We start from the raw sequence: 12,031 nt of genomic DNA on the forward strand, positions 1-12,031 counted from the left end.
AGCAGGTGCTAATTCTGGGCATAGGGATTACTATTTTCCTTGCTGACAGAGCAAAACGTAGGGGCCTGCATTTATACACAATGATTAGCTGCTCACTAGACATTGTGACTTCCAGTTTTAGAAATAAAGCCAGATAAAAGTGGCATTCAGAGTTTTAAAAGTGTAAAACAAGAATAGTGGGGTTTTTTTGTTGTCCACTTTAAAAACAAACAAACATTGTTTTTAATAAAACAAAACATATTCAGCTCCATTGAATACCATGTGGTGACACAAAGAAATGCTGGCTGATCAGCAGCCACATGCTGTAGACCTCAACTGTAAGTTGAAATGAGTAGATCACATTCTGTTGACTTTTCCTCCCAGGCTAATATGTTTTATAACTTTTTTACAAATCAAATTTTAAGCCTTACAGCTAGGTCTCATTAAGAGTATTCCCTAATTGGGGACATCACTGGGAATTCATCAGTGTGTCTGCATTACACAGCTATAAAAAAATAAACATAGGACCATTTTATTGTATCTTATTTAAATTCGAGAGAAACCACATTTCTTGTTGCTGAGCTTATCTTGAGAGGATGTATTCTCTTGATACAGTCCAATGATGGTAGGTGCTAAAGACTTCTGCAGATGTTTCACCTTTACAACAAGAAATAGAACATTACTCCAATTCAAACAAAATGTTTCATCTTTGCAATGGAAAAAGTACCAAAACGTAGGAGAAAAAGTACTGTCAAAATTATTTTGAATAATTGTTTGCTTGTTGGTGGTTTAAAATGCATTTTATTTACAAGTTGTGAAAATATCACCTGGGAGAAAACTCAGGTGAAAAAGAGAATTGCATATGGCTCATTGTTCTGAACCCTTTAAGATTTGTTTTTCTATTTAGTTATTAACCAAGATCAATATATATTTAGATTTTTGTCGACCTAAATGTTAAATATGTATTATGTTATGCATTGGCTTGTGGCCATATACAGACTATATATATATATATATATATATATATATATATATATATATATATATATATATATTTTATTTAACCACTTCCAGCAGTACATTATGGATTTAATAAATCTGTAAAAATATATAGAAATGCTTCAAAATAATGAAAAAATGTTAGTTTTCATATCTTTACAAAGGGGGTCGGAGGCTCCTAGGAGTGTATAAAACTGAGTTAAAAACAAATAAAAGAGAAAAGGGGGGGTGGTTTAACTCAACTACAAATTCATATATATATAATTAACTTTTAATAAGCACAGGCAACACATTTTGTGGGTCTCTGCCCATGTCCTCAGGCCAAATAAAGTGCCGAAGGGTTTGAAAAGCCAAGTGCAGAACCCCTCTTATTGTTTGATATATTGTGATGACTGAAATAGGATGCCAGGAATGTGTAGGATTTTTTTGTCTAATGTGTCACTATTCCATAAGTCCCATGTCATGTCCTTAATCCATAGGCCCCATAACATGTCCTTATTCCATAGGTAGGATCTCTCAACAGATTTTTGAGGAGCTCCTCTATTTAAAGACTACTTATTCCAAAGACATAGTTGGGTTGAATAGCTCACAGCAATGTTACCACTATTTATGCAAGCAGTGTAAGTTGTGTATACAATACGTGCATTGGATATATAACACACATTATACCATTTTTCATAACAAGGGTAATTAGGGGCAAACCCAAGATTTTCAACGGGAGGATTCCTGAAAGGTCTCCCTCAGCCACACAAAATACAATATAATAATATGGTACGACATCATGCTGGGTACACATAATGCAATTTCCTGCCCTACCGACCAACAACAGGATGGATGAGGAGCAGTTTGGATACAGATAATAATGAGGACAGCCGACATTGCTAATGAAGGAGAAAGTGAAGCATTCACACAGTAGAGCACAGGGCTGTGCTCATACCTGACTCTGTTAAGTTCTCCAGAGCTGCTCCATGCACACTGCTGCTCCATGCTCTGTATACACACTATCACACCCTATCTAAGGCAGCACTGTACTGGGGACAGCCGTGTCACTTGGCTGTCCCCTGGGGAGCCACAAGAGCGATCGGCTCTGAAAGGCTAATGCCTATGACAGCTGATCACTGTCAATGGCTGGCGGGGGGAGGAGGGAATAAATAAAAAAATATGAAAATGTATTGCGCAAAAGGTGGATCAGCGCATCACCAGGCCGCCTCCGAATGGCCTCGAATCAGAGGTGCGCTGAGCCCCCCCAGAAACTGCAAACGCACCTTGAACCCAAACAGAAGCTCTGCATATACATCAAAAGCAAAGCTGTTAAGTGGGAGCAGCTGACCAAAATTGAATTAAATTAGTACATGGCAAGGAAATGAGCAGCGCTACTTAAAAACAGACAAGTGCCTACCTGCAAAAGAGTGCAAGCCCCACTTGTGGGATAAAATACACACCTAGCATACACATGACCTGTCTACCACTGGAGGATGTTGGTTTTCCGTAACAGCTTGCATGCAACCTATTAAGTACACTAAGTAGCGCTGTTCATTTCCTTGCCATGTACTAATTTAATTCAATTTTGGTCAGCTGCTCCCACTTAACAGCTTTGCTTTTGGTGTATATGCAGAGCTTCTGTTTGGGTTCAAGGTGCGTTTGCAGTTTCTGGGGGGACTCAGCGCACCTCTGATTCGAGGCCATTCGGAGGCGGCCTGGTGATGCGCTGATCCACCTTTTGCGCAATTTTCAATTTTCGATTTTACTTGATTAGCCAGGCTATGCATATACATAAGTTAGGATTTAGTTAGTGTTAGGCCCCTCTCATGGAGGATTGACTTTTTCGCAGTGGGAGGGACGAGTACTTAATAGGTTGCATGCAAGCTGTTATGGAAACCAACATCCTCCAGTGGTAAACAGGTCATGTGTATGCTAGGTGTGTATTTTATCCCACAAGTGGGGCTTGCACTCTTTTGCAGGTAGGCACTTATCTGTTTTTAAGTAGCACTGTTCATTTCCTTGCCATGAAAATGTATTGACAAAAATATATAAATAAACGCAAAAAAACAAAAACACTGCACGAGGGATCAAAGCCCACCAACAGAAAGCTCTGTTGGTGGGCAGAAAAGGGAGGGGGGATCACTTGTGTGCTGAGTTGTACGGCCCTGCAGCGAGCCCTTTAAGCTTCAGTGACCTGAATTGTAAAAAATAGCCTGGTCACTGGGGGGGGGGGGGGGGGGGAGTTAAGCCTATAGTCCTGAAGTGGGTAAACCCTTTCCATTCCTTTTTCACGATCACCCATGTCACCCCAGCACTTAATTGTTTCTGGTGTGTGTGTGTGTGTGTGTGTGTGTGTGGGGGGGGGGGGGGGGCGTGGGTGATCACGGAAAAAGATTGTCAGTTGTGATCCAGAGGGTCTGTACATTCTTGCACTACAGGGAGGAGCTGTCCTGGCATCAGAGGCAGGGCCAGTGCCAGCTCATGCGCTATAGCTCTGCCACTCCCCTTGCACGCGTACCAGTGTAATTCTGTTATCAGGGAATGCTGCTCGAGGTATGCTATCAAAGTGTCACACTGGACCAGATCCTTCAACCGCACCCCTACAGCAAGTTTGAATGCGCCCACATAATATTTATATTGGTGCAGCAGCGGTGGATGAGGCCAGCGGTGATGAGAGTATCGGACTTCACCCAACTCTTTGATCTGAAAAGGATGATGCTGTGCCAGATTTTATCAGCAATAATGCCATCTAGCGGCAGCCACCTTTTCCTATGTCGGCCTATGTCTGACATTGGACCTACAGAAGAAAATGCTACAGTCCCGATTGGAAAAGGTTAGTCATATTATTGGACAGTTCCTTAATTAACCCAGCCCAATTCCCTTTTTCTCCTATGTTTTCTCCTAGATTATATTTTTACATCTTATGAAAAAATGCCTTTTGAGCCACCAACAAACTAGAACAAACAAAAAAAATACAAATTGGAAGAAACTTAGGAGAAAAACAGCCCTATTATGGGCCTATGTCTGACATGGGCACTTTCCAAGAAAACATGGCTACCGCTAGCAGTGCTGTTGCTGGAACTAGTCCAGCACACCGCTAGTCTTTTTAGATCAAAGTGCAGGACTAAGTCTGACATTTTAATCACCACCGGTACCATACTCATCTGCTGCACCACGTAATTTAAATATTCTGTGGGTGCATTTGGGTTCACTGCAAGGGGCACCATTGCTGGCTCTAATCTAGGCTGTAGATCAGAATTTACCACCCTAAATTATGGCCTATCTTACTTTTCCAAATATTTGGAAACGGTTTATTCAATTTCACCTAATAATAATACTTTTTTTTCATTTTTTTTCAATCGAAATCAATACAAGCACTGTTAAAGGTCTAACGATAAAGACAAAAAAAATACCGAGAGCCCAATATAGTGTAGTATGCAAAACAAGGGGTTGGAAATGAAAAGTATATAATGTATATACTCGCAAACGTGGGTTACCTCCTAGGTAACCACTGTATAGGCAGGTGAGGAGATTAGACCTGTCCTCACTCAGGATTAAAAGTCGCTCTCTGTAGATAAGGAAATAAGGGGCAACACCCCTCCACCAAGGGTAGATATTGATAATGTAAGAGTGAACAGAGGCGCCAGCAGGATAAAAGGTTCTAAAAGTCTTAAAATCCCTCAGGAGGTGGTGGTGGACTCACCTCCCCGAAGCAGACAAGATACCGTCAGTTTTATGAAAACAGGTTTATTAATATACTCCAAGACAAACAGTGCAACGCGTTTTACGGGTATGTTCCCGCTTCCTCAGGCAATAAACAGATAGGAGTACACAGTATAGTCTCAAGGTCACGAAAAGCGCCTCTGTTATACAGGAAGTCGCGTCAGAGACTAGAGTGAGGAAAGCATGTTGGACCGCACAGAAGAGGGAAGGAAGGTATGTATCAGCCGCTGGCCGCCGCTGCCCGCACACTAATTCAGCTGGAGGGCAGAACCCCGAAGTGAGGGAGGGGGGGACCTTCCCCCCTCCTTGCCGACTGTGGGCATGACTTTCCCCTCATGCAGCGACCCCTCCAGCCCCCCAAAACGGCCCGAGTGGGCCCGGGGGGGCGGGCCCGCTCAGGATTTTTGCAGGGGGGCCCGGTGGGGCCTAGTTATGCCCCTTCAGATGATTTAAATGTTCAATGGTCATACCAATGGTCTAGCACTATACAAAATGAACACGATACAAATGAGGGCATAAAACTTGGAGAGGGACTTAGGAGTACAGGTTGACAAGTTAAATTATCGTATTCAATGTCAAGCAGCAGCAGGTAAAGCACATAAAATGTGTGAATGCAATAAAAGGGTAATACAAACTTGGGATGCTAGCATGATACTGCCTCTGTTTTGCTCTCTTGTGAAACCGCATCTGCAATATGGAATATAGTTACGGCACCGCATTACAGGAGAGACATAGACGTTTTAAAGCAGGTGTAGAGACAAGCCACAACATTGATAAGAGGGATATACATACTCACGTACCAGGAAAGGTTACATAAACTAGGCTTATTTAGTGTGGCGAAAAGACGCCTTAGAGTAAATCGAATTAATATGTATAAATACATCAAAGAGCAATATAAAAGCTTTACAGATGAGCTTTTTGTGCTTAGGATTGCACAAAGGGCAAGGCAACATGACCTGCGTATGGAGAAAAAAGTTTTTGCCACTTATTCAGGAAGGGGTTCTTTACAGTAAAAGTGGGTAAAATGTGGAATATATTACCACAGGAAGTAGTTATGGCAAATTCTATATTTGCTTTTAAAGGGGACTTGGATGTGTTTGTTGCATTGAATGACATTCATTGTTATAATAACTAGGTAATTCCTGGCAGCATAATCCAGGGATTTTATCTGATTGGAATCTGGAATCAGTAGTGAATTTCTTTTCCCTTTTAGGGCTAATTGGTCAAAGACACGAAAGGGTATTTTGCCTTCCTCTGGATCCACAGGGATATGTGAGGGTACATTCTAGTTTGGTTGAACTTGATGGACTCAATGGATGTAACTATGTAACAATGAAAATGTAGAACACCACCTTGCTGACCCAAAAACTAGCAATCAGAAGTGCTGCTTTATAAAAAAAAAAAAAAAGATGGAGCGGTTTATTAAAGCTAATATTTGGTACAAACTCAGTTGTTATCATTGCTTAGGGAGAAGCTGATTGGCCTTGTTATTAACCTCCCTGGCGGTAAGCCCGTGCTGAGCACGGGTTATGCCGCGCAGGAGGATTTCTCAGGCCCTGCTGGGCCGATTTGCATACTTTTTTTTTGCAACACGCAGCTAGCACTTTGCTAGCTGCGTGTGCACTCTGATCGCCGCCGCTCCGTGCCAATTAGCCCCCGCCGCTCGCCGTGCGCGCGCCCCCCCCCCCCAGACCCCATGCGCTGCCTGGCCAATCAGTGCCAGGCAGGGCTGAGGGGTAGATCGGGACTCCCAATGACGTCACGATGTCATTGACGTCGGTGACGTCATGCCGCCCGTCATCATGGCGACGGGGGAAGCCCTCCAGGAAATCCCGTTCTTTGAACGGGATTTCCTGATCGGAGATCGCCGGAGGCGATCGAAGAGGGTGGGGGGATGCCGCTGCACAGCGGCTATCATGTAGTATACCCCCTTCAAATGCATATTTTAAAAGTTCAGACCCTTAGGTAACTATTTATGTCTTTTTTTTTTCTTGTATTGTAATTTTTTGTTTTTTACTATTAAAATTTTTATTTGGTTAATATTTTGGTGTGGGACATAAACAGTTAATTTTTAATGTTGTAAAATGTGTAGATTGTAATGTAAAAAATATATAGTTGTAGTTTTACTATTTGGCCACAAGATGGCCACCTTCGTTTTTGGTTTCCCTCCTTGTACTTCTCGCTAAGCAGAAGTACAAGGGGGATGCGGAAATCTGTCCGGGCAGAAGAACTGAAGCCTCACAGGTGAACACTTCGGTTTTTCTGCGGGGGAAAGGGATCGATGATCGGGAACCATGTTCCCTTTCACTGATCCCAGAGCTACCGGGGGACAAAACGGGGATGCGGGGGTGCGGGCGGGAGCGCTGCAGAGCTGCCGCCTGGATGTGAGCTTCACGTTAATGGTTAATAGACCGCCAGGGGGGTTAAGATGGTGATTATAAGACCTTAAAGGACACCCAAAGCGAAAATAAACAAATGAAATAAATGATTGTATCTATCTTCCTTCTCCTAAAAATGACTTTTTAAGATATTTATTTTATGTTTATATCTACTTTTTAAGTTTTAACTGTTTTATTGTTTTTGCTCAATAACACATTTATTGAAGTATGCCAGAGCTAAAATCTATGAACTATTGACCCTTTTTATCTCGTTCCTACTCTCAGGAGCCATATTCTGCTCAGAAAGTGTTTTATAGTTGGAGTTTTTTGTCAGTAAGGGTCACACTGTAGTCACTTCCTGTCTGAGTCTGGACTGAGTCAGCCACTTACATGCCTGATATTTAACTCTTTCAGGCAGAGAAAGGAAAAAAGAAACACAGCATAGTTATTAGTGTGCTTGGCACTGTACATACCCTTGTCTATCTCATCATGTCACACGTCCCATCGGGTATCCTTTAAGAAAAGTAGAATTATTTTTGGAGAAATTAAAGCCTTTTCGAGTTTTTTTTTTTTGGCACCTTTATAAATAAGCATTAGAGAAGATTTTAATTCTTGTAAAATAGTGACTTAGTTGATAACAGACATAGACGTAGCAATAACCCCTGAAACCCCTGCCATCGCAGGGGGCCCAGAGGCTTTGGGGGCCTGCCTCCTTCCTCTCCCCAACCACAAGTGCAGCCAATTAGCAAAAAAACCTCCCTGTTCGCTCACAAAAACCGTGTACAGGAGCATAAGTAATTTTTTCCTGCTTTCACATGCGGCTTTGCAGCAGAACTCTCTCTGCTGCCATTCGCCAGCTGCCAACCATGTGACCTGCATGAGGTTCGGGGACCAAGGGGGCCCCATGCTATCATTGTTACAGGGGGGCCCTATTAACCACTTGAGGACCCACCCTTTACCCCCCCTTAAGGACCAGCGCTGTTATTTGTGATCTGTGCTGGGTGGGCTCTACAGCCCCCAGCACAGATCAGGGTGCATCCAGAGCGATCAGATCGCCCCCCTTTTTCCCCCACTATGGGGATGATGTGCTGGGGGGGTCTGATCGCTCCTGCCTGCCGGTGTTGCGGGGGGGGGGGGGCACCTCAAAGCCCCCCTCCGCGGCAAAATCCCCCCCCCTCCCTCTCCTACCTGGCCCCCCTGGTGTTCTGGGCTGCACAGGACGCTATCCGTCCTGTGCAGCCAGTGACAGGTCGTCCCCTGTCACATGGCGGCTATCCCTGGCCGCGGATTGGCCGGGGTTCGCCTATCTGCCTTACGGCGCTGTTGCTCAGCAGCGCCGTACAATGTAAACAAAGCGGATTATTTCCACTTGTGTTTACATTTAGCCTGCGAGCCGCCATCGGCGGCCCGCAGGCTGTTCACGGAGCCCCCCCGCTGTGAATTGACAGGAAGCAGCCGCTCGCGCGAGCGGCTGCTTCCTGATTAATCAGCCTGCAGCTGGCGACGCAATACTGCGTCGCTGGTCCTGCAGCTGCCACTTTGCCGACGCGCGGTATGAGTGCGCGGTCGGCAAGTGGTTAAGTCATGTTACGCCCCTGAAAACAGAAATAACAGATAATTTGGTTTCTCTTTGTGAGGATATGCTTTTTGTTCTGTGCCTTTAGCTCAGATCTTGCCACTAAAATGTATATACCATATGCATATTATATCGATAGCACTTTTCTATATTGTTTCTTTAATTTTTTTGTATTCCTTTTTTTTCCAGAGATGACCATGGTGGCAAAGCATCAGTTCAATCAGACAGTCATAACTAACTTTCTCCTATTAGGGTTTTCCTTGAAAGAGCAGTCCCGATTTTGTCTTTTCATTATTCTATCAATTGCATACATCACCACCATCACAGCCAATGTCTTTATCATTGTCCTCATCAAAGTAGAGCCACGTCTGCATAAACCCATGTATTTCTTCATCGGCGGGTTCTCGTTTCTTGAGATCTGGTATCCTTCTGTCACTATCCCTAAACTCCTGCAATCTCTTAAAACAAATAACCAATACATTTCTTTTGCGAACTGTTTGATTCAGTTTTATTTTCACTTTTCCCTGGGTGCAGTAGAGATGTTCCTCCTAACAGCCATGTCGTATGATCGCTATGTTGCCATATGCAATCCGCTGCGGTACTTAACTATTATGAGCCCCATTATTTGTACTGTGCTCATGCTGGCCGCTTGGGCAGGTGGATTTATTGTAGTATCTGCCCCACTGGTAAAATTAATATATCTTTCATACTGTAAGGAAAATACAATAGATCACTATTACTGTGATTTTGCCCCGATTATCCACTTGTCCTGTTCCAATACAGTGGAAGCCGAAAATGTATTTTTCTCTACCATAATGTATGTAACTGTTGGAAGTATTTTGTTGACATTAATGTCCTACATATTTATTACGCAAACAATTCTCAAATTTCCCACTGCATTAGGAAGATATAAAGCATTTTCAACTGTTGTCTCCCATTTGTTTGTTGTAATCCTCTTCTATGGGACAATATTATTCATGTTTGTTAGAAAAGGTAGCAGGGATTCCCTTTACTTTAACAAAATCGTCTCTATTGTCCCATCTGTGGTGACTCCTTTTTTGAACCCCATTATCTACACCTTAAGGAACCAAGAAGTGAAGGAAGCAGTGGTGAAAATGGCTAACAGAATAATGGCTTACTAGGTGGATAAGGCCAATAATCCTCTATTCAGGAATGTTTAAAATTCAGACTACAGTATTGGCCAAAAATGTGGGCAGAGACACAATTGTGTTTTGAAAACATTGCTGCTTAAAGGGTACCTTTAGCCCACTAAAAAAGAAAAAAAAAGTTAAATACTTACCTAACCAGAGAGAAGACTCCAGTTCCTTTAGAGCCTTTCTGGTGCTCTATATCCCCTTGTTCCACCACTGAACCCTCTTTGCATCTGACTTTAATGTCAAAAAAGCCTTTGGGTCTCCTTTGAAGGCTTCCTAAGAAATTGGGTCTCTGATTACTTCCGCAGACGAGCCCTCCCTATTGCACATGTGTGTGTGTGCAGACTTGCATGTTCGTAGTACCGACCTGCTAATTTTTAGAAGTACTTGGAGTCCCGAGTACTTCTGAAGCAAAGACAAAGACACAGCCAATGTGAAATATGAATGGGGGTCAACAGGGGAACAAGGAGGTCGAGTGTGGACTGGGAAGGCTCTATAGGATGAGTATGCCACTTTTTTATTTAGGTGGCTATGGGTATACTTAAGCATTTTTAATTTTTTTACATGTTTCCATGGTATACTGAAGAAGACTTATTTGTTAATATATCAAATTAATGCAAAGAGTCAATATTTACAGTGTTGACCCTTCATTTTTTACGTTTCTATGGTATACTGATAAATCATTATAAACATTCATAACTTCTGCAATTCCCATTGAAATGTTGGATATCACCTTGGCTTATGGTGATCATGTTTGCCTTGTAATTTGTTTTAGTTGGTCACAATGTGTGAGCTTCTGTTTATCAACCCACTTTTTGAGAACTGACCACAGTTTTCCAATGAAATTAAGATCTGAGGAGTTTTCTGGTCACGGTTCCAAAATTTCGATATTCTGATTTTTGAGCCACTTCATTGTCACTTTTGTCATATGATATATAAATCATGACCCAGTCCAGTTGCATCTAGATTGTTTCTTGGAAGTTGTTTTGATACATTTCTTTATTTATGGCAGTGTTCTTGTGAATAATTTTACTCCCTTGAATGAGAAGTAATTTTTATCTCAGGATAATAGGTTTTCCAGATGTTCAGCAGGCAGAAGGGCTGATTCATCGCAGAAAATTACTTTGCACCAGTTTTCTGCTGTTCAAACTTCCTCAAGGGGGAGATGGTCCTAAAGACTCTATGGTGTCATGAAGTCAACGTCATTGCAGCTAATCTCACTTTGTTCATCTGCTAAATGGTTCTTCCAGGTGCAATGTTCTAAGCAGCAATTTCCTTGCAGGTGAAGCCATTTTGATGTAAAATGATGATGGCTGTGTGTTTGGAGGCAATCATTGCAAACACAAGTGGACACGGATCTGAAGCTCATGCACTCTTTCCTTATAGAAACTAGTTTGCCATTTTAAAGAGAAATTGTAACCAAAGATTGAACATCACCCCGATCAGTAGATGATACCCCCATCCCCACAAGACATCTTTACCATTTCCAGAATAGTTCATCGCGGGAACAGATCTCTCTCTGCGCATTTGTATATCTATAAAATAGACAACATTTTAGCCCATTGCATTGTTAGGGAGTTAAAGAGACCCTGTAACAAAATTTTCAGCCTTATTTCTTCCATCATATACGTTCCTATACCTGTTCTAATGTGGTCTGTGTTACTGCAGCCTTTTCTAGTTGCACAGTGGCTGTGTTATCTCTGTTATATGATCTAATCTTCTCTCTTCTGTGGGCTCTGTCGGCTGAGGCTGTAATGTGTGGAATGTGCTGCACTGCTTGTCATTGGCAGAAGCTAAACACACCCTCTCCAAGCTCTGTATGAGTCAGAGACTGAGCTACTCTCAAGCCTATCACACTCTAGTTAGAAGCCATGTCTTTTGTTTGTAAACACTGCCTAAAAATGGCAATTACAAGCCAGGATTGCAGCAGGGAGTGTCAGAAACAGCACAAAGGGGCCCAGGAGAACATAATGAATAGAATGGTATGCTTTTTATTGTAAGAATTTTAGAGTACAGATTCTCTTTAATGAAATGACCATGCTGAAATTAAGTTAGCTGCTCAATGTGTGGCAGAGCAAAACTTCAGTTAAATGGGTTTCATGATAAGGTTGTGTTTTATGCTAATAAAGGTCTATTCAATGAATTATGCATTTAATCACTCTGCACTACAATATAAAAATAATGTAAATTGCTATATACTGAAGCCGCACATGTTGCAAAACACATTAGGTCACTGAAAA

At 42.4% G+C, this 12,031-nt stretch overlaps 1 protein-coding gene across 1 annotated transcript in view; it reads left to right on the forward strand.

The window, feature by feature from the left end:
* Positions 1 to 3,630: 3,630 nt before the first annotated feature.
* The window catches only part of LOC137527379 (olfactory receptor 6F1-like), a gene marked incomplete at its 3' end in the record, with an annotated part of 30,915 nt that continues 22,514 nt past the window's right edge, over positions 3,631 to 12,031 (forward strand). The window contains exons 1-2 of the mRNA XM_068247892.1: positions 3,631 to 3,793; positions 8,827 to 8,993. Coding sequence (XP_068103993.1) covers positions 3,631 to 3,793; positions 8,827 to 8,993 — 330 coding nt within the window. The remainder of the gene's footprint in view (positions 3,794 to 8,826; positions 8,994 to 12,031) is intronic.

The sequence above is a fragment of the Hyperolius riggenbachi genome, chromosome 8 (assembly GCF_040937935.1).
Source record: "Hyperolius riggenbachi isolate aHypRig1 chromosome 8, aHypRig1.pri, whole genome shotgun sequence".
NCBI lineage: Eukaryota > Metazoa > Chordata > Amphibia > Anura > Hyperoliidae > Hyperolius > Hyperolius riggenbachi.